Genomic DNA, 24,096 nt, shown 5'->3' with positions numbered 1-24,096 from the left:
ACTTAGTGAACTAAACTTATTGTACACTCAAATAATACACATTTATTTGCAATATACTACCATGTATCATGATTGTGCAACAATGTGTTTAGAACAGCATTTTTTTTTTTTTACTTATACAGTCCATTTTAAATTTAATAAAAATGGAGCAGCATTTCCCAGGTGTTTGTGCCTTTATACCATGCTCACCAAACTGTTTAGGCTTGCTGGGTGTCTCATTTAAATAGTGTGAGAATTGCTAATAATATGCCTAAATAATGAATATTTTAAAATTAATTGGCGAATTTCCTAAAGTATTTATGCACTATGCATAGCCTTTCTAAGACCGTATCAGTTAATTTCTTTTTTTACTTTTACATCTTAAAGGGACATTATAGTCACCAGAACAACTAGAGCTTAATGTAGTTGTTCTGGTGAGTATAATCATTGCCTTCAGGCATTTTCATGCAAACACTGCCTTGTCAGAGAAAAGGCAGTGTTTACATTGCCCCTAGGGACACGCTCTGCATGGGGACACTGAATTTTCTTTATAGAGATGCATTGATTCAATGCATCTCTATGAGGAGGTGCTGATTGGCCAAAACTGTTTGGCCCCGCCCCATCCCACCTCCTTTCCGATTTTAGCCTATCCAACACTTTCCCCATGGATTGGCTAAAAATCGGCAATTCTGATGTCATCAAGGAGGCGAATCGGGGGCGGTGAGTTTTGTTATTTTTTGAGGGGGCTAAGTGGGGGCAAGCCACCTAAATGGTGAGTTTAGCACTTTAGGTTCAGGAATACATGATTGTGTTCCTTTAAATTTGCTTGTATTTTGGAGATGTGGGATAATTAATTGCCAGTTCAGTTTTTTTTTTTTGTAATTTAAAGTATGTCCTCAGGCCATTTTGAAGACAAGAAATCAAGGGTCATCTCCTGGTGTTTTTGTTAATGCGTTTTTAAATCTCTGCAGTTTCAGACACGTATTCCAAACTACTATTTTTAGTGGTAACTAATAGCTAAGGGCTGTGTGATGAAAACAAAGTTAATATTATGTTGCCAGCAGATGGTTTTGCTGCCAATTCCAAAAAAAAAAAAAAGGAAAAAAATGTTCTCTGTACAATTGCTTATTGCTAGGAAAATGGTGTAATCAGACCTTGTCCCTACATTGCATTCTGCTCTCACCTATTGGTAATAGATTAACAGTCCTTGGTGGTAATCTGACCAGAAGAACATCTCCATGTGACCCATAAAGAGTAATTTATCTGATTTGTCCATTTGCGGATTACAAGGTGGCACATATAATTAAACAATTTTATGTATTTTTTTATTTTATTTTTTATTTGGGGGTGTCATTGTAATTGCTACGAGTGTCTGTATCTTATAAATAAACTCACTAAGGTTTTTTCTTATTGCATAAAGCACCAGAATGATTTGGTCAAATATATTTAGAGATGGCATTAAGAGGAAGCACCTGGCTTTAAGCTATCCAGCCTTTGTAAAATATTACAACTAATATTCTAGCATATCCCCCTTTCAAACAATGTTACAGGAAAATGATTATTTTTCCAATGTGCCTATATGGTGTACTATGGGAGGACACATTGTTAGTATTCAACAACATTGTGCTCTGGTTATGCTTGGTGAAGAAGGGGCAGCCTGCGTATGTTAGGCTCACTAGGTAAATGACCATCTGCTTCTGTAGGCCAGTTTAACTCTCTAAAGCTGTGTGTTGGTATTTCATTATGGTCACACACAATAAGTGGATGTAGCCAGTTAATAGATAGTAATTACTAATGCTCAATTTGTTGTACTAATATTTTAAGCTATTAAATTGGGCATAACTATCAGTTATATTTTTATTTACTAAAAAAAAACTATTTAAAAGAAAAAATTTTAATGAATAAATAAGACATTTGATACAGAAAGACAACTAAATTAAATTCTAAATCAAAGTATTTTTATAGCCACACAAAAAGTTTTTGGGGTGGAATATTTTTTTATTCTTAGAGTTGCGAGATACGTGTTGTAAGTTCTGAAGCATACAGCCCAGACACATCTTGTTTGAAGAATGCAAGACTTTGTCTGAAAGCGAGCAGACACACAGCCCTCACATACATGGTCAGAAAGGAGTATTTAGAGCTACACATAGCAAGACACTCATGTGGGACAGCACACAGGGCCCCTCTGAAAGCATTTAGAGGCAGTTACAACTGTTAATCACAGTTTTCGTGGCCAGCTTCTTATCCTAAAATCTGCGAGATCATCACTGGCGTTGACAGTAGTCGTTGTCTGCCACATCAAACCCACGCCATGCTTTTACCCAGTGTAACATAGATGAGTCGAAACTTGCCCTCTAACATATATTTACTGCAATTTCCGAACACAAACTATAGACAGCTTTAGCAACGAAAACTCAGCCTATTATTTTGGTGAAGTAATCTTACCAAAAATAAAAACATTACCACATGAAGTCAGAATGAACTCGTAATTGTCAGATGTTTGCTAATTTACCTATTTGCTGCAATGGATTCTGGGAATGTGATTGTAATAAATATGTCCGAAGTTAAATTCTTTTGCAGTTTTTTTTTCCTTGTCTCTTCCCCCCCTCTCCCCCCCAAAAAAAAATCCTTAATTCTGGGTTTGTTTTATCTTTCCTTACACATATTGCTATCTACGTAAATGCCGTCACAAAACTAAATTAATTGTATTTATTTTGTACCCAGAAGATAATACAAGGAGAGGATTGTTGTATCATCACAGGTTTGTTTGCAAAATGTACCTTCCCTGAAAAGTCTTTGGGTGGGCACATGATCACACAGCTGTCACAGTTACACAGCTTGTCCATGTCAGCTGTGATTGTCATATGATGAGCTTGTCATTTCTACCATTTGTTCTTGTTACAAATGTGAATACCAGACATTCACAGGCTGCTGTCATATGGGGGGGGGGGGGTGCGGAGAGAGAATTTGTTCATCCTAATTCACACACATAGTACTGTGGCGGTACACAGCAAGGAGTGTGAGTGATGTCAGCTTTCTTAAAGCATCCAGAGAATTTAACTGGGCAACATTACAGTGCCCGCAGTTTTGTCATTTAGCAAGGAATGGTTTCTTTTTTTTTAATTGAATTTTTTTTTTTTACGAGAGAAAATATTTTTCACTATAGGTTAAACAAACCAAATGATGTCAGATCTAATTTGGCGGTGTTCATTTTTTGCAGCTGCTGATTAACTATTAATGCACTGTACGGCAGATGGATTGCCGGCTTGTGGTGCAATTGGTATCCCCAAATATGTGACTGTGTCATGCTTGTAGTCTCTATAAGCTGTTTTCATGAGGTCGGTCTGGAAATAAAATCACTCTTGATCGTGAGCGATGTGGTTTTATAGCATTGTGCTATTCCAACGAAGCTGAATGGTTCAGCACCTGCTCAATGTCTGTACATGCAATGACTTGACAAAAAGTCTGTAACAGAGGTAGAATCACGGATAGTGGTGACTTGTATGACAAGGATTTGTTGGGGAAGCACGGTTAACGTGATCTATCTGTGTCTAGTTTCTTCTACATCTGTACAGAGTAACAGCCATCACTTGCTGTAGCTGAAGTGTCTGCTGAAGAACCAACTAGTAATAAGAAGTCGGGTACATGTTTTTAGTCTGAATTTTTAAATTGACAAATGTGGCTACAGGGAAAAAAAACGTATTAATATGTCCTCTCTCTCATCACATTGTCTTTGTCAAGTCAAAATTCCAAATGCCAGCCAGATTAGAATTTAGACAACTCATTTTTTTTTTCTCAAGAATAATACAAACTTTACTAATATCAATTGTGTCATCCGTAACATCACACATCATCAATTTTCAAACCACGTCTTTAGAGTGGAGATTTCTTTCTTGGGATCCTGAGAAGGGCTTCAATGGAATAGCACAAAAATAAAATTGTGACCTCTAGCCCATGCCTATTAATAGGTGCTACATGTTGTCTGCATTGACCGCCATGTCATCCCATGCTTCCCATGCAATCCCAAATATTATGCGTCCCATATTATTTTTCATTGTTAACTATGTCAGTGCTTAAATACATAAAATCCTGCTTGGCAGGAACACTGTGCTGAAACCGTTTCCCTATTTCTATTGCTGAGCATTGTGTTTTCATATTGTAATGTCTTGTAACTGTGTCCCTTTTGTCTGTCCTACAGGAAAGGATGATGCGCGTATGCAGCTAGACAGTGTACTGCAGGATGTAAACGACAAGTATATGCTTTTGGAAGAAACTGAAAAGAGGGCAGTGTACAGGGCTCTTGTAGAAGAGAGGGGCAGATTCTGCATGTTTGTGTCTTTCCTGAAACCTGTTTTGGTAAGCGTTACTGAGAAACCGTGGTTGTTTGACCAAATTGGAAGACCTAACCCAAACTATTTTGTTTGTAACATTAAACATCCTTGACATTTAAAGAGATACCTTGAGCACACTGGGTGTACTCAAATGTATATATAAATCTTAAGTGGTGTTATTGTCTTAAAGGGATACAATATCAATTCAAAAAAAAAAATGTGTTGATAAATTAAATTACGACTTGTATATTTCATCATAGTGAGAACCATATGAAGGCTGAGATGAAGAGGAAAAGGAAAAAAATATTTTATAAAAAATGGCAAAGTTCAAAATCAAGATTAAGACCTCTAGGGTGTAGAGTGTCCAATTCGAATATCCACTTCATCTCAGCCTTACCCATTTTCCTCACCAAGTCATCACCTCTCCAGTCTGTGACTACCTTTTGGATGCCCTTAAATTGTATCCCTTTTGGATCACTATTATGCATATTTTTGAAGTGAAGTGATACACTGTGTTTAATAAATCCATTTTTCACATTTCTGACGTGTTCCTGTATTCTCACCTGCAGAGGGCGTATTGTCCGCCCAATGTATAGGAGGCCACATGGGCACGTCAGCATGTAAATTACCCTTTTGGTGTGGCAGGTGATAATGTCCTTTATTTTATAGTTCTTATTAAGATCATTGGGATTTGCAAATTCCCTAATTGTTCTTTTAGGGTTATTGGTGTGCCTACAGGCCCCACAAACACCACAACCATAAAACCCTTTAGATTCATTAAAGGGGTTTAACACTTACGTGAATGTGGACCTCACATCTGAGAAAACTTTCCACTCATCAGTAGGATTTGTTTTTGTACGAATTTCCTCTTGACCCTTGGCCTTTTTGCTATATTGCTTTGCAGCCCTAAAATCAGAACTATTGACTATAGTTGATCTGTTACCAATTTGGTGTCTATTTTATATATTTTAGATCATCCAAATTTGTTTTCTAACTTGGGCAGAAGGTGATGTAAAATATATTTTTTGTGCCAGGGAAACAAAGCAGTTTTCCTGGCACTATAGAATTCCACAGTGCCACCCCCTCCCACTGTGCTGAAGGGGTTGAAACTGAAACCCCTTCAGTCACTTACCTGACTGAGCCAGGCTCTGCCAACGCTTCTCCCCTGCCGGCGTCAGCCAGAGGGGTAGACCTAATGCGCATGCGAGGCAATGACTGCGCTCGCATTATAATTTCCCAATAGGAAAGCATTATTCAATGCTTTCCTATAGGTAAAAATCTGACACTGAAGGTCCTCATACAGAGCGCGAGGACGTCCAGCGTCCGATACAGGAGCAAAGGTCCGTTTCAAACCCGGAAGCCCTCTAGCGGGGAGGTGTGTGTATTTCTTTTGTCCCTGCTATGTAAAAATTGCCACTTGTGCAGAAACTGCTAGTGTTTTCATTGAGGTGTTAAACCTCAAGTGACTGTCTTCCTGGCAGGCATTAGAGATGCTTCCCTGTGAGAACCAAATCAAACCATTCTCTATCAAATGCTGCTCTTGATTGGCACAGCGGGTTGGTTTGCCTCGCATGTGTGCTAGCCTCCCAATGCTTTCCTATGGGGAAACATCAGATTGGCTGAGATTGAAGATCTCAGCCGTGGAGAGCGCACCATGGCAATGGAGAATAGGCAAGTAAAACAACCTTTTTACTAAACACTGGGGGTAACTGCTATTAGGTCACTATGGCTTTGTTTTACTTTTTTTTTTTATTATTTTTTTTTTTCCCCAGTATTCCTGTTGGAGTGACACAGTGTCATTCCCAAATCTTCAACTGTTGGTGTGTCTTGATTAATGGTTTGGGTATGTTTGATGTGGATGTATTTATTAATTTGTTTTGCGTGTGCTTCATCAATTCTTAGATTTGTGAGTATTTTTTTTCAATGACTTAATCTTCTTTAATAGGTCTGAACAGAGATGTTCACACTTTTGAGAGTGTTCTTCTGTATTTGACCGATGTATAAAAAAAGAAAATCCCTCCCGCCAATACTATAACTTTTTGTCCATATGGAAGTTACCTTTGCGTAAAGGCAGTAATTATTTTACATGTCATGTATTTTGTAAGTACTTCTATATAGTTTCCAGTGTTAAGATTTAGTTGACTTTACCCGCAGTGTGAATTGATTTGATGTTGGATATCCGTGAGCACCAAAGATCGCATGTAGTGAACTGAGAAAAAGGAGGCAGGAATAAGCTCTGGAACATAGTTAAACATTCTGGTATTGCTTTAGCAGGCCTTCCGAAGGAAGAGGAAACATAAGAAAAAGTAGACCCTGGTTACTAAGGACAAGTCAAGCTTGGCTGTAAACAAATAAACGGTCATATCCCCTTTTGGGGAAACCCCTACTGACAAATTGTGACTAAAGAGAAACCGCATATTGCACAATCCTAATAAGATCAAAGATTAAAGCTTTAACGTTTATTGAATGTGTTTGTTTAAATATAACCACATTAACTGTCACATCTTGTTCTCCCAAAGTTTTGCTTTTATTGCTAATTTGTTGCAATAAAAAAAAATATCTTGGCGTGGAATACAAAAGGAATCCCGTAGTTCTCGACCCTTATGAACATTAGAAATATTTTAAGTGGGGCGCTTTTTGAAAAAAATAAAACATTGGCTCTTTTTTCAACTCTAATGATTAGGGCTCTGATCCACTTCAGTTCCCACATGTTTAAATGTGTTAATATTACATGTTTAATGTGTTAACTCCCTGTCCATTACATTTACCTGTAACCAAAGTAAAATATTGAAAACTAACTCTATCTACAGTTTGTGCAGTGACTGTTTTTGTGTTTTTTGTATTAGGACGAGGAGATAGGCATGCTTGGAGAAATTACACACCTGCAAACTATCTTAGAAGACTTGACACATCTCACCGCGGAACCAAACAAACTCCCCCCAATGAGCGAGCAGGTAAGCAGTGCACTATGCGATATAACTTCTTGTTCCCGCTGGGATATTGGGTTATTACAGCCATTTACTGCTACAACATTTGTAGCATCCTATAATATTGAAAATGTTAAACTAAATGGAGAACGATGTAGAGGCTCCGTGAAGGACAATACACTCAAAACTTTAAAGGTTTACTCCATGTATCATAGCCACAACACTAGCCCACTGTAGTGGTTATGATGTCAGCAGCACCCTGGCCCAGTTCCCAGTAATGGTTTGCCTCCTTACCTGAATACCGCCAGGTGCCACAGGGTCCTTTCCTCCGAATGGCGTCTGGCTTTTTCAGAGCTTCAGAAGCCAAATGCTATTGCCAGGTATTGGTTGAGAGAATCAGCTGACCACCCTCAGCCATTGAATGCAAATCTGTGCCTTCGTTAACATTCGCCAGCCTGGAACTATTGTTCCAGACGGAGTAATAATACGCCAATGACACTCCAAGAGAAATATAGAAATGCTGTACATAAAGTCTCCAGGCACCATGACCACTTCCAGTCAATGATTTATGGTGCTTGGAGTAACATTTTTTTCAAAACAATGAATGTTTAAGAGGAAACACATTGATCTAAAGAATACATGATCTAAAGAATACAATAATGTTCTAACACTAAGAGTACATTTCTGTGTACATTTTTATTGCTTATTGCATAGTTACTGTATGTACTCAAATCTTTTGCGCACTTTTTTGGAAAATAGTTTCCAAATTTGAATGCACATTAGAGTCAATAGCGCATTACATTTGGGGCAAAATTCTAAATTTTCCAACGGATTTCATTCCGGCGAATTCACACAGGCAGATTTCGTTCCTGAAAGAGGGTTTACAAAAGAAGAGCCTTAACATGTAAGACTAACATTGCAATACCATCAATGGTACTATGGTATATGGCAATAAACATTTTCATTGTAGCACAATGTTATATAGTAGTATATTCTTGTATTAAGCATTCCATTCACCAGCAAAAACAGTGTTCAGCTTCAAAAATTGAGGTGTGCCTTAGATTAGAGTAAATACAATATATACGCTGGGGGAAAAAAAACATAAGTTGGTAATATTTTTCTCAGGTTTTTTTAAAGATGTTTTTACATTTATTTATTTTACTTTATTTATTATCCTGTTAATTTATTAATATAAAGAAAACATTTGTTAAACATATTTTATATTCTTATTGTCATCTGTGAAGGACACTGTCTTATGGTTCCTGACCCAAGGGGGTTGGCCAGTTTCTGCCCTGACACAATACAATTAAATCACTTCTCACGCTCCTTGTATCTCTCTTTTTGAGCAGGTGATACTCGATCTGAAGAACTCTGATTACAACTTCATTTACCAGACCCCACCTGCTTCACCAAGTGGAACGTTATCACGGAAGGCAAGCACAACCAGGTACTCCTTACTGAAGGATACAACAGTTTTTTTGTTTTTTTTTCTCTTAGTGAAGCTACACATTTTTTCTTTTGAAACCAAAGAAAAAAGTTACTTGCGCGCTATCCCAAATCCCTATGCACATTTACATCGCTGGAGTTTTTTTTTTTTTTTTGTACCACTCCAATGGCCATTTAAGTGTAAGCTCACTTGCCACATCAAGGCAAAACCTCTTTGCTACACTAACAATTCACCTCGCTGCTTTCAGCTAAAATGTAAATCTCTGAGACAGACAGGGGTATTTTTCTAAACCCCTACACACTTATTAACCCTCAATAGGAAAGACATGGGGAGGGAAACGGCACTCTAACATGACTCTAACATGACTGTGTCATACACATATACAAAAACAAGTCCTGCGCTAAAACTCCCACTGCTCCTGGGCGGCAGCAATGACTATAGTACACATCCGACTCAATACATGCAATAAAAACCAGAGGAAAAAAGTTACTTGGGCACTATCCTAAATCCCTATGCACGTTTATATAACTGGAGGTTTTTCTTGTCTCACTCCAATGGCCATTCAAGTGTCAGCTCACCTGCCATAATTTTATTACATTTATAATAATATTTTTCTTCTATGCTGACCGCAATAAATAAACGCAATAAGAGAAATATTTGATTTTTACCAAATCACACTAGGTTTTCCAGATCAGCTGTACATCATGATGGACATCACTGCAACACATATAATTCATATACTGCAGGGTAAATATACATCCAATGAACTGATCAAGGGGCTTTTTGGGGATTGCTTTCTGATGAGTAATTTGACTCGTACTGCGAATAATGCAGTACACTACATTTCACATACTAGAATGTTGGAAATCTCCATAGAATAGGTGAGATCTGTGTGTTCTTCAAGTGATCAGTTACCTAACTCAAGGACAGGGAAAATGTGCAGACTTGATTTCATTCCCCCATGGGAGGGCTAGTTTGCTTACATGTCCTTTTGTCATTCAGCTTATTGAAGCCTTTTTTTTTTTTTTTTTATTCCAAAACACAAACCCTGCACTTCTCAGAGCTTCTGGATTCTGCTGCTCTGTTGTTGGTTTTGTTTGTTATTAGGAACCAGGCCGTGCATTCGGGCACATGGCTGTGCTCGCTGACTGCCAATTAGCCAGAGTTCTGTTTGAGAAGAAAAGCTTTAATAGATGTTGTACGGTAACTAAGCATGAAAACTGGGACGAGACCCATTTTTGCTGCTACTAGTTAAACAAACAATTTAATTACCCCTTTATTGCCCTTAACTAGCAGCTTGTGATTTGTCCTCAGACAAGATTCCAGACACACAGCACATGTAATAAAGTTACAAATCAGATCTATTGATTTTGGCATTCTCTCCTTGTTAATGTTGTTGATCAGCCTGTTATGTCATATGAAATATTTTCATTTAAAATTTACCTTTTTGGTGCTGCTTACGTTAAAAAGGACTCTCTAAGTACCTAAACAATGTTAGTTTAATAAAGTAGTTTTGGTGTATAGATCATGACCCTGCAGTCTCACTGCTCAATTCTCTGTCAGTGACAATTCTGTCACTTTGTCTATGCAGTCATAGCCACACCTCCCATGGCTGTGACTTACAGAGCCTCCCTACACACTTCCTGTATGCAGAGATCTAATGTTTAAACTTTGTTTTTTGCACAGTCTGTTTAATTTAGCATTAAGATCCATGCTTTCACCTCTCTCTGGAGATTAATGTTCCCGATCTGTTTCTACACACCAAAATTGCTTGTTTTAGTGGTTATGATATACCATTAAGTGAATATTCATTTAAAGTTCAATTTAAATTAAAAACATGGGAGGCATTGCCTATTAATTTAATTATTTTATGGTATAGGCAAGTTGGCATCCAGTATGCTATTCATACTGTTTGCATGATTTTGGAGAAACTGATCCATTAAGCAAGAGAATCGGTCAACCCATAAGGACAATAGTGGTCTTGGCTGTCGTAACAATCTTGTCCAAAATGTAAAGTTCAGCTCTTTTAACCCTTCCACTACCGACCGCATCATGATGAAGCAGAGAGCTTTAGCTGTTTTTAACAGTTAAACTATACATTTTCTGCCATTTTCTAGCATAATGCAAAATGAAATATATGCCAGAAGCTGGACTTGTCTGTACATCAGGGTTTACAATTTTCACTTGCCCACTAGCCATTGGCGAGGAGAAATTCAGCCCTGGTGAGTGTTCCCTGGAGCCTCCAGGCTTGCAGTGAATGAGTTACTTCTAGGCCTATCTAGCAGCGTAGAACCTGCATTTTACGCCATGCATTACATCATTTTGGGTGAAAATTTCATTTGAGATATTTAGGGGATTTTTTTTGTTTGTTTGTTTTTAGCAACATGTCTTTCTGAAATGGAAAACATGGATCAGAAAATCTTGCTAGTTAACAACTCACTTTGCCGTGAACTGTTCGATTTATTGAAGATTGTTGCTTTTGGTTAGTTTAGACATGTAGCAAATATTCTATATATAGACATGTCTGTGATTGTTAAGATAGATACACGTCTATCGGCATTTCCTAACTCAATAGATTTCCAGTTTATATATTATTACATGTATCAAACTGGCTTTGTAGCACTAAGTTTGATTTCCTTTTTCAAGTTCTGCTTATTGTTTTTAGCAGAAAATAAGTGCACTAATTAGGGAAAAAAATATTTTATAGATGCCTTTAAACTTCAGCATGAGTAAATTAAGGTTATTTTCAGACTACCCTTTATTTATCTATTTTGTAATAGTGCAAGTTGTATTTTATTGCTCAATCTCTGTAGGCAGTAAATATATTATTATTATTATTATTATTATTATTATCGCCATTTATATAGCACCAACAGATTCCGTAGCACTTTACAATAAATCTTTCCTTTTCTTAAAGTAATCTTATCTCAGTGCTTTCCTCAAATCTGAACAGATGACCTTGTGCACAGCTCCAGCGGATGAGCATTTATTTTGGTGTTTGTACTGACCTTGCATACATTGGTCTTAAGTTATCTTGTCCCAGTTAAAGGATCGTCTTGCCGTGTGTAAACAAATCCACTTTCCCAGGCTCTTTTCAGAACCCTTCGTGTGACCAATAACGTCCGGCATGACAACTAGTGCACAAAATTGCCCTGCATTTCAAGGTTGGGTTGACTCAATATTAGTTTTTATGCTGTGACTCTGTAACTAATATATTATAATTAGACTGGCTTCTGCAGCCATGTGGTGAGAATGCATTCCATAAAATTTGAAATAAATCATCTCACCCTCTCAAAAATTCTGTTAACTTTATATTTTTTAATTCCCGTGACTTCATTTTATAGGTAGGTATTGAGATACTTTTTAGCCCATCTAGTCCGCACTGGCAAAAAAAAAAAAAAGTGTTTACTTGTCGACTGAACACTAAACGGCACTAAAAAGAAAATTCATCGTGGTTTGATGCAAGAATCTCAGACTGACTACTAAACCTGATTACATAAACCTCAATCACTGCATTCTATTTAATATATTTCCATGTGAAACAGGAAATGAGAATTTGCCAGACCAATTCTGGTTTGTTTTTCAAGATAAATCGGATCATATAAGAGCTTAGTGATGGATACCTTTATACACCGTATCGTAACACTTTGCATGATCATATGCAGCACTTTGTCAGTTGTTGAGTTTTGTTTGTGTCGTATTTGCAGCCTCAGGGGATTTAACCCCTTAAGGACCAAACTTCTGGAATAAAAGGGAATCATGACATGTCACACATGTCATGTGTCCTTAAGGGGTTAAAGTTCATGATTTCACAGAATTTGTAGGGTGGAACAAATAAATGTATTCACAAGGACAGATTTATAGCATGTTAAAAGAATGCTCTACGTAGGTGTACTTTAAATCTTAGCTCAGGTGAATATACCTCCCGGACACTTTTAAATCTACCCCCAACCTAAAATCCTTTAAGAGATTCCTCTACATAACTCAATACAGAATGCACTTGTAACCAAAGTCGATTATATTACTTACCCGTTCTCTGTTAAATGTATATACGTGCATTTTAATATTATTTTGTATTTTTAATGTTATATTGTCCCCTATATTGTAACAATGCAGTGTTTGTTGACCCAAGACATACTGGAAAACGAGAGAAATCTCAATGTATCCTTCCTGGTAAAATATTTAATAAATAAAGAATACACATGGTTAAATTATCATCCGTTATTATATTTGCCATCCCTCAAAATAAATGTGTTAGTGATCGGTACAGATTAGAAACCATGTGGCATTTTACTATGCCCATAGATAATGCCAGAAACTATATCTTTTTACATTATTTTGTTATTGTAGTATATAAAGGCAACATGCATGTTAACTTGTGATTTCCAATGGGTAGCTACTCATAAACATGTCTTCAATAGCTGCAAATAGACAAAATATTTAGAAAGAGATGGATTGCACTTGGAGATGTTGTAAAGACTGCCACCTTCAGGGCATTTGTTGGTATTGTATGCTAACAATAGTTGAATCGCAGTGTTTCTAGCATGATCTGAATGATTGTTTGTCTCTTTTCATCAGCTATTGTGACTGGACTGGAATTGTATCAGCACGCCTTTCACAAACCAGCCTTTTAGATTCCTCTTTCTATCATTATGCAACCTTACACTGGCATTAATATCTTATCTGTACCCAGAATCCTCCAGCCTCTTTATTACCGACAGTCTATATTCCACAGCCAAATGAGGTTATTGCAGGTCAACATTCTGTGTAGACGGGTTCAGATATTCGATTTCTCCATTCCCTGGTGTCCTCTATGTTTACACTGCATTGCCTGTCTGAAATAAAAGCCAATACATTGATTTTGTAAAGTGCAGAGCATAAGTTTATCAATCTCGCTGTGAGTGAAAGGCACAGATTTTGTATTTTCAGACCATGTTAGTATATTACGACCGTAACATTTCTATTGCATTTAATTAATCGTCTCTCGTTTTTAACAGTAGCTATCTACACGGCTCGATGAGACATGTTCCATCTATGGACTCCATCTCCAGTTCGGTGGAGACTCTCCATATTCGGCCCCCTTCTGCGATAATGCTGGAAACAATGTTTCAGGTAGGAGATTTGTATAGATCAGTAATTCTGATCATTGAAGAAGTTTGTAAATAGCATATATTTTACTCTACTTTAAAAACGGTTAGGTGCAGAAAAGGAAAGGAAAGGGAAAAAAAAACTGGCTTTGTCCATATTTTAGCTGTATGGGTTTGTGCAGAGACACTATACTTTACAATAAATTAGCAGACTGAATGGGGTGAGACAGGCTGCAAGGTCTGTTGCCCGTTGCTAACACACCGAGAAGATAGTATTCATGCATAACCTATCAAGATAGGAACTAGTGATGGACAACTGCATTCTCTCTTGTGCTCAACAAGCCAAACCGTTCAAATAGAAAATACATTTCACAAACATCTTGGCTGCAAAGGTTATTTAGAAATGAGAGTTGGCACCAGGAATTTCTTTTTACAGTTAAAGAGAAATTGGAAGAAAACTCCTAGCTATCCTCTATAAGGGAGTAGGCTGTCTCTGCATGCAACAGTAGCAGTGACAGCTTTCCTGTCTCCTACTCATTACTGCATGGCATCTTTACTTTTTAGTGCCTGAATTAAGTAATTTAGCATACTTCTAGCACCCTGCCGAGTATTACGATGCCCCCATTGTATGCCTTTGGCACTATTCTGTGAAGCTACAATGCCATATAAGTGACACGGCTATTTCAGTTTCTATAGTTAGAATTTTCAAAGATGGATTTGACGAGCCTGTGTCTCATTTTGGGGTATTTATATCAGTGTGAATATTCAAATAATCCCACAAAGGGCTTCCATTTGATAAAGCAGAAACCCAGGGAGGGGTATCTTATATGGCGTATATTGTGCCTTAACTTATATCATTTTAAAATATTCAAATTAATTAATTACATTAATGGAACCCCTGAGGGTATAATATTGTGATCTGTATTTTGATCACTGTAGGCAGTGATCAACTGGTAGGGAAGGGGTTTATTTTTATTAGGACTGGGTAAAGGGGGGTGAGATTTTTTTTAAAACATTATTAGAACATTTTTTTTAAACTTTTTTTTATTTTTACTTTTTAGAACGTTATCCCTTATTTTAACGTTATCCCATAGCTAGCCAAACACCAAATTCCCCACTAACTTCCACCCACCACAGCTAGCTAAATATATAATGTTAAAATATTTAAATTAATTAATAAAATAAATTTAACCCTTGAGGGTTAAAAAATAAAATAAAATGTAACCCTCAGGGGGTTAAAAATAAAAAGAGAGATCACAGTAAAATGTAGTTCCTACCAAGTGATCACTGTAGTCAGTGACCAATTTGCAGGGGAAAGGGGGGGGTGGGATTTAACGTTTATTTTTTTTTACATCACTGATCCGTCTCCCTGCACTTTACACTGAACGTGGAACAGCCTGTCAGAGCGATCACCGCTGCAGGGACAGCGCGATCGGGTTCTGCCGGACTGCCTCAAATACCGAGGCAGACCGTAGGAGCGTTAACCCCGTGATCGCGGCAATCTGGTTTTAATTTTAGAGCATGAAGGACCCAGTCTGTCATGTGTCGTTAAGTGCTTCCCCAGCATGACGGACTGGGTCCTTCATGCATCCTTAAGGGGTTAATTGGTTGTAATGTTTGTAAATATAAATGGTTTAATGACTCAATGCAAAGTTTATTTTTTTTTTATTCCAATATCTGCAGGATCCAAAAATGAGTAACAGTCAGCAGATGTCCGCATCCATGGGTCCTAGTGGAGAGAATGGTACTTCGGGTTCACACCAGACTTTAGATGGACCCCGTTCAATGGGACCCTACGGAATGACCAGAGTAAGTTTTTAGTAATTATTACTTTTCATCAATAGGCAGGTAGTTTATAAGAGGCAATAGTTAGGTGTCCAGGCAAAGATCAACAAGAGCATGCAAAGATGCACAATAAAATAGAAAACAAATTCATGAGATCCTTACAAAATGTGTGAAATTTCTCCCCATGCACAATGTACAGTCTTAGAAGTACTGCATGTATAATAAGAATACGACCATTTCTGCCATACATTCAGAATGTCATGGAGCAATATGCAAAGAAGCACACGCAGTATTCGGATTCCAGTCAATTGTTCTGAGTCAGTTCAGCAATTACTTGCTGCTTTATATCCTGCTTTTGAATCGTGGCATCAGTTTGGATCCATGACCAAACAGGGCTCATATTAGTGTGCAGTCTCTCTGCTCTTGTATGGTAAAGTTTTTAATAATAATTTAGCCCTATATAGATGCACAGGGTGTTCATTTAAAATCTTTTTTTTTTCTTTCTTCTTTCATTCTTGCAGCCAAACCTAGCAAGAGACCATTTAGCCCTGGCACTGAGTCAAGGTTTAAACGCAGAAATACAGCTCAGCCGGGATTCCCTTCATTGCTCTAGTGGGTATAGCACACAAACAACCACCCCATCCTGTTCCGATGACACCATTCCCTCACACGGTAAGATCTTATTAAGTATGCAGAAATAAAAAAAGCACAAGAATTGTTTCGCTGATGTCATTAAAGTTATTGCACCTCCTATTCCACCTTTTAGAATTGATTTAACAATCTTGTTATCTCCATGAAAGAAACCAGTCATCACACCCGGGGTATGGCCAAAATGAGAATTAATAAAACGGAGCATGGGTGTTGTGATCATTTTTACACTAGAAAAGTCCTCGATCTAGTATCACTAGGGATTGGAACAGAATATTTTTTTCTGCAAGTGTAAAACTTCCATTTTTAATTCTACATCCAGAAAATACTGTTTGGTTTCTAGAGGCAGAGCGCTCTCATTCTAAGTGAAATCTTTTTGTCCAGAGAGGGTTTTAAGAATCACGAACACCGTATGGTGATCTATAGAGTAGAAACTCCAAACATAGAAAAACAATGGCAGCATTTAAAATGGTTACTTCACAATCTTTTTTTTTTGTTTGTTCTTTCTTCTTGGATAGACTAAAACAGCAGTACTGTCGCTATGTTTACATCTTCCAGTCGTTTGCATTTATCTGAGCAGTGTTGATAAAAAATATTAAAGGAAAAACAACAAAAAAGCTTTCAAACCATAAAAAGTTTTGTGTGTGGTCCGTTTTGGTATCTTGAGGGACCAAAGGGCAGACCAGGATTAATACCTTACAAGCCGTTAAGCAGGTTACCCACTCCCTTTATTCTTCATATAAGGATAGTAAGAGAGGCCAAGCAAATGCCTGGTCAAGGAACCCTGTCTAACCCCTTAAGGACCAAACTTCTGGAATAAAAGGGAATCATGTAACACATGTCATGTGTCCTTAAGGGGTTAAAGCTACTTAAGGTCGCCTTATGGCTAATCCTGCTGTGCCGAAGGGATGCGGTGATATGCATCCACATCTGCATTCAACAACAACAAACATTCCAACTGATCTCGCAATAAGACTTTCTGCCACTCATATTATTCACTGAAATTGGAGTTGCAGGGAATTCAAGGTCAAATTAGCTCAACTGGAAAAAAGATCCCAGTCAGCTATACTTTTCAGTTTGGCTACTCTGGCCTTAAATTTGAAATTCACTTTGAATCACTCTTAAGTGATTGTTTCTGGTTTTTAATTCTGTGTTTAGGTCTGGCATAATAGACCAGATGCGCCCAAGTACTAGACTTACACCACCTCTGAATGCATAACAAGCCATTATTTTTGTATCAGGCTAGCAATAGTCCAACAGTATACATAAGGAAAAGTTCCAAAAGGGAGAGGGGCAATAAAATAGAGGAAGCAAAGATGGGTACAAAAAAAACTAGCTTTGTTGTAGTTTCCCTAAAATTCTTTTCTGATTAAAAGTTGTAAATAAAACATAGTAGTCTTAAAAAAAAAAAAAAAGTGCCATTGTGGTAGTATGTCCTGTCATTGGCATTAGTCCGGTAACCGTGCCATTGCTATATGCAAGCACGCCATGATTTGTGGAAAATACAGTTGAAGTTGGCCTTGCAAGTCTTCCATAAACTATTTGTATTTTTGCACATGTGTAAAGTGGGGCAACTTCTGGTGTGTAGTACGTTTACCAGGAGCTGCAGAGTGAAGATTAGGGTGTAAAGGGCCAGCTAGAAGTTCTACCCGTTTTATTTATGGCAGGTTCCAAGCTTTCGATTTCACCAGTGGACATTTGCAGAAAAGACACAAACCACGATGATTATCGATGCTCTTTGTTTACATTGAACACTGCATCAATATCTTTCATTACCTTTCCAACGAGACTTCTGCAGTGTGCTTTGTGTGTACTCGAATAAGTATGCATGTTTGACTTGACCACTCAATCCACCCATGTAAGCCTAGTTGCTACGGGTGTGAATTGCAATGAGAGAATATGAGTGTTTTTATGTTATGCGAGGTGGTCTGTCCGATCTGTTTGTTCAGTGTGTTAAGCTGTCTGTGTGTATTTCTTGTAGGACAGGGGTGCCTAAAATGTAGATCCCCACTGTGTATTAGAACTACAGCTCCCTTAATACTTTCCATGCCTTTAGAATGAAAAGGCATCATGGAAGCTGTAGTTTTAACATCTGGGGATCTACCTTTTGAACACCCTTGTTCTAGTATCGTTTTAAAGACAGATGTGTGCAAGTGTGTGTATTTGTGCACACAATTGTACAGTGTACGTTTTAAGTGTAGCCCTTGCTATTTTATTCAAATAAAATCCATGCTGTAAAGGCAAATCGGATTTAGCAATGAACCCTAAACTAGAGCTTGTTATAAACTTCTGTTTCGCAAGTTCCTGCCCTCTCTCTCAACCAATTTATGTGCATTCTTTCCACAGCCTTAAAGAAGGACCCTTCCCTTTTTGGTAAGAATTTGCATTTTAAGGGTTTTGGACTGGTCTCATCCAGTCACGCTTACATTCGTATTCGTGCTCAGTACTGTTTGTGTCACAGTCATGGGGTCCATCCACTAAAAAGCACATGAGATGACTTGCAAGCTGGGTTGAGTTTAACAGGGAGTCCTTTGATGAGCTCAAATCTATTTTAGCACCTCATGCCTTTCTGAACTCACTAAAATATCCAGGCACAGCTGAGCTCAGAGGAACTGAGTGCGGACTTAATTTTAGAGAGCTCTCCCTGGATTCGGCTGCGAAGACTGTCTTTGTTGATGTCTTCGTGGGCTTTAATTGGGTTTTGTATTGTGGGTAACTCTGCTTTTAATTTTTTTCCCAAGGGCTCATAACTGAACTGCAGCTGAGCTTTGTGGTTTAAATGAACACTCCAAGCACTATAACCACTACAATGAGCCATAGTGGTTATGGTGCCGGGAGCGCCCTCGCACCACCCCACAGTAAGTATTTAAACCATTTAAAATTGGTTTGGCAAATTACCTGGGATCTGCCAGGCTTCTACCTCCACTTCTGCCTCTGAAAGCTCCTTTACTAAGCCAAGTCTGGCGGTGCACAGAGGCGCTCAGTAAGGTAGCCATGCATACTCAGTGGACCCAGGTAAGTTGGCAAACCATTTCCTAAATAGTTTGACTACTTACTGTGGGAGTGTGAAAGGGCACAACTGGCACCATAACCAGCAGACTGTAGCGGGTATGGGGTTCGGATTGTTCCTTTGACCTCTAAAGTAAGAAAAGCCTATGGTGAGATGCAATTTATTACTATTGTAAGCTGATTGAACTCTGCTTTTTATGCCATTTTTCTGGAGACACGAACAGCTCACCGTGACATTTTAATAACTGATGTGATGTTTTTGTGCTGGCCTGTGTTTTTAAGCTTCTCTTTACTCACATTATGTAACCTGGATTTTGGAAGGTCCTATTGTCCTCTCGCTTTGTTCTAGAATTGATTTTTTTCTTGGCTGTTAAACCAGCATCTCTAATTTTTTTTTTATTTTTTTTTTTGCTTCAAATGGTTTGCAACTTTATTTTGCTTTACTCCTGTTCACCATTTTGCACATTATGGCCTACACATAGGTTCTTTCATGAACTTTAAACCCACCAAATATGTACCTTTCTCCCCGTTACTATGCCTTCTACTTTTATAAAATTTCCATTTAGATTTAGATGGTTTTTAATTACATTCAGAATTTTAAATTTCCTTAAATATCACCTATATTTTAAATCAGTCTAACCTATCTGTACAATCTCCCTGCCATAAAAGCAAAAAATACATCTAAAGCAGTTCACAAAACCTAGAGCCACCCAGCCAGGTTTTACGTTCTGGGTGACCTATTCGGTTCACCAGGTCTCATTTTAAGATTTTAATCCTGTTAGGGTATACACAGAGGTGACACATGATACATCATCATAGATTTTACTAATTGAATTATGAATAGTTTTTTGGTACGCTGGCGGAGTCCACAAAATAATGCAATTCAACAGTGTTACAGACAGTGGATGTTTAACAAACATGACATAAAATTTAACATAATATACACGTAAATGCAAACACACTGATTGCGATGCTCTTTCCATTTTGCAATCTTACACCCATGCTTTCTATTGTTGACTGCAATTTAGATGGAATATGTTGTTTGCTTTTTTTTTTTTTTTTGTCTTTCTTTTTCTTTTCTGTCGGGGCTAATGAAATCTTTAAGGGACACTATAGTCACCAGAACCACTACAGCTTTTCAGAGAAAATGCAGTGTTTACATTGCTGTCTACTATCATCTCTAGTGGCTCTCACTCAGATGACCATTAGAAGTACTTCCTATTTCAGTGCTGCACTGTGTGCAGCACCTACGTTCCGAGACGCTGGGCACTCCCTATAGAGATGAAAATAGGTGCCGCGCATGTGCAATATCCTCCCAATGCTTTCCTATGGGAAAACATTAGATTGGTTTGAGATCATCAAAATTGATGATCTCAGGCATGGAGGCAGGGCCAGGCGCGCACAGACCAGCGTGGCGATGGAGAAAAGGTAGTAAAATAAATTTTGACTCCTGGGACATGAATATTTAATTCAGCGCTATAGTGTTAGGAATACACGTTTGCATTCCTAATACTATATTATTCCTTTAACACAAGCAAACAGCACAGAAAGCAGCATTCATTAAGTCTATATATAAACAAAAAAATAAGACCCTCTAAGCAACATAACCACTACAGCTCAGTTGTAATGGTTATGTTTCAAGTGCCCCTTTACGTAGGATATTTTTACAATGATATCGCTTTAATGTATTTATAGGTATCAGAAAATCTATAGACTCCAATTAGCAAGAGACATAGACGGGTGCAAAAATCAATATAATTTCAGGTCTTATAGACTCTTTACCTGTACATCTCCAAACTTGACAATTTTTCATTCTTCTTAAGCTCAGTAAATGCTACTGGAGTGCCTCTTAGGCAAATATAAACTACAATTACTTTTGCAGCACTTTATGTTCGGCAACATCAGAATTCCATTATCCGATGTCGGTCATTCTCATGTTTGGGGATTCCTACCATTTTGCTGTACATGCACATAGCCATCATGGCACCTACATGCACACCACCATTCAGGGTTCAGTTAATTTGCATTGAATGTTCTGTATGTGCCAGGACAGCCAGTTATAATCTAAATACAAACATTGTTTTCAAAAATAAACGCAATCCATAGCCAAAGTTTAGTTAGCTCTCTGGTTCTGTAGAGTTTTAAGAACATTTTAAAACCATACCAAGCAATATGACACCATTTATTTTAAATAGCAGAGTATAAACTTTAATTTTGCTAAAATACTTAACATTTGTCTTGTAGTTTCTCTCCTATTCCCTTCCCATCCTCTACTACTTTTCATTATGTTGAGCCCTTACCTACACAATTATTTTCTCTTCTCATCTATCTTTGATGAAGGAGTAGGGCGGTCTATCCACACACATTGCCCCAAATCCCATTTTCTAGCATTACGTTTGAAAGTGTTAGAAAGTGAATTTTTTCTAAATTTGAAATCCATATTCGACCTTTCTTATAACAATGTTATGTCTCTCAGTTGCAGACTATGATTATATATCTCTACACGGAGAACAAGAAGAGTCAGACCAACTAGAATTTGACAAGTCCTCCACCATTCCACGAAACAGTGATATCAGCCAGAATTACAGAAGAATGTTCCAGGCCAAGAGGCCAGCTTCAACCGTTAGCCTTTTAGCGGAATCTGACCCACTCGTCCGATCACCATATGTCGCGACCATCAAGAGGAAACCATCTAATAAGCCCACTATTAGGAGGGGTACAATAAGCGGTGTCCCCATTCCCATCCGTACTCCAGTGGTGCCCATGAAATCTCCAATCTTTCCAGAAGTTCCTAAAAGCCCCTATGGTGAGAGGACGAATAGTGAAGAATTTGCATATTCCCAAGACACCAGATCAGATTTGTCCCAATTCAGACAAGGTCTGTGCACCTCCGCTCAAAGTCTCAATGCCATCCAAACAACGTATTGTGCCTTTATACCCAAGCAATCATACACATACTCGCAGAGTATCAACCAAGTACCTTCTAGTCCGCAAAAAGTATTTCCAAACAAGGCCAGTGTACTAGATAACAGTCCAACATCTTATACTGCTGCTCCAAGTGCTGTTCAAGCTACGGAAGGCCAGGAAAATAACATAAGTGTTGGTGGCGTTGGGTCAGATCCACCTCAGGAGGACATGCTTACAACGATCAAACGTGGAGTGAAGCTTAGAAAGACAATCTGCAATGATAGATCGGCTCCTCAAATAAAATGAGGCACTTTGCATGAATATCTGTCATGCACATATTTGCCTTTTCAATTTTGTTTAAAGACAATTTTTTAATTATTACTTTAAAGACTTGATGAACTTCTGAATTCCCATTGTCTATTGCCGTTGATGTTTTTTCGGTCAATGGCTTTAATGCTAAACTACCTGCGATCTACGCAGTGTACTTTTAACATGCTGTAACTGCATTACGTGTTGATTCCATGTTTTAGTTGTTTTAAAAGTGTGCTTTTTATTTTTGGAGATTTTGTAGATTTTAGGTTACACTACTTCAACTTTTGCATTTTGATCTACTCATTCATTAATTTCAATACAAGTCAAGGCTTAAATAGCAAAGTGCCTTGGCCCATCTAACGTAATCTTTGTTACTTTCCTGGTTAACGGTTGATATTATTTTATTTTTTTTTTAAAACACTTTTGCCCAGTGGTGTCAGCAGATAAAACATTTTAAGTAAAAGAGAGAGAGAATCTTTTCCACAGTATAAATAGAGTGTACATACTACTTAAATGAGAAGTATTGCAGAATGCTTTTTATAGATAATATAAATTTACTACATTAGCTATCAACATAACGAGACTAAATGGAATAAGAGGATGGCTCGTTAACCGGACATTGTCCGAAGGCTCAGCCAGTGTGTGCAGTAAAGCTTCAGATTTCAATGTGGGTGTAAATGGATGTATACGTACGCATATGTATATACAATATGCATGCACATGTGGATGGATGGATGTATATGTGCGTGTGTGTGTGTGTGTATTATATATGTATATTTATTGTCGTTGTCATCGTACCTCATTATGGGGTATGATGAACATGGGGATGTTGCCATCCTTGTGAATTGAAGTCTTTAGAGTGTCCTGAGCAGCTGTCTTTGGGGGAACTGAGGTGGGACAACTGTAGATAGGCAAGGTTCCATGTTTCCCCACAGTATAGTAGTGACTACATATTGGCTATTATGCTGAAGGCTGCTTTATTACTGCAATGAGGGAAGGTACACCTGGCATATGTTACCAGACTCTATACTTAAGACAGCACACTTTCTGAGGAGGCATTCGGGCAAATCCTTGTTGTGGACATGGTGGGGGGAGGGCAATAGACCATATGAAGAATACCTATAAAATAATTATATTTGATAAGTGCAATAAAGTCCAATTTTATAAGCATATGGTACATACAGGGTTTAATCCACCAGTATGCAGGAAGGGAGCGAGAGAATCAGTTTGTCTGCGTGTGTGTGTGTGTGTGTGTGCGTGTGTGTACATGCGCTGTGCCTGAACCTTTCTGATAATAGTGTAATCTACTATATACAAATATACAAAATGATGACTTGGATAAAGGGTATTTGATGCTGTCACATGATCTGTTTTGCGGTTCGAACATGAAATGTGATTAAGATGTCCTCTTGTATCTTTCATGGAAAAAGTACATTTGTTTTCAGTTTTGATGGAATTAATTCACTTTGTCGTGTAAGACCTACTAGTTTTCGGTTTAAATGTGTCCTTCATATTGCACTGCCTAATTACAGCAGTTCACTAAAGTTATAATCAACCGATGAGATCGGCTAAATTTCGGCTCCTTCCCCCTTTTTACTGTATGCCTATTTTCATGGAGATTTGGTAATGATTCCAACTAATTCTTAACTTAAGAACCAAAACGG

At 37.9% G+C, this 24,096-nt stretch overlaps 1 protein-coding gene across 5 annotated transcripts in view; it reads left to right on the top strand.

Moving 5' to 3' along the window:
• Positions 1 to 23,577, top strand: part of LOC134611668 (protein MTSS 2-like) — a 137,572-nt gene extending 113,995 nt beyond the window's left edge. Inside the window, exons 7-14 of one of the 5 annotated variants that reach the window (XM_063455783.1) lie at positions 4,178 to 4,335; positions 7,157 to 7,264; positions 8,587 to 8,684; positions 13,685 to 13,796; positions 15,455 to 15,580; positions 16,078 to 16,228; positions 18,551 to 18,577; positions 21,690 to 23,577. In XM_063455783.1, coding sequence (XP_063311853.1) covers positions 4,178 to 4,335; positions 7,157 to 7,264; positions 8,587 to 8,684; positions 13,685 to 13,796; positions 15,455 to 15,580; positions 16,078 to 16,228; positions 18,551 to 18,577; positions 21,690 to 22,426 — 1,517 coding nt within the window. In that variant the 3' untranslated portion in view covers positions 22,427 to 23,577. Of the gene's footprint in view, positions 1 to 4,177; positions 4,336 to 7,156; positions 7,265 to 8,586; positions 8,685 to 13,681; positions 13,797 to 15,454; positions 15,581 to 16,077; positions 16,229 to 18,550; positions 18,578 to 21,689 lie in introns of all 5 variants that reach the window. The other 4 variants (XM_063455782.1, XM_063455786.1, XM_063455787.1 and 1 more) reach the window with 4 other exon arrangements.
• The last annotated feature ends 519 nt before the right edge of the window (positions 23,578 to 24,096 follow it).

This window comes from Pelobates fuscus, chromosome 5 (assembly GCF_036172605.1).
Source record: "Pelobates fuscus isolate aPelFus1 chromosome 5, aPelFus1.pri, whole genome shotgun sequence".
NCBI classification, from domain to species: Eukaryota; Metazoa; Chordata; class Amphibia; order Anura; family Pelobatidae; genus Pelobates; species Pelobates fuscus.
Note: the sequence above shows the minus strand (reverse complement) of the source record. Positions and strands in the feature narration are given on the sequence as shown.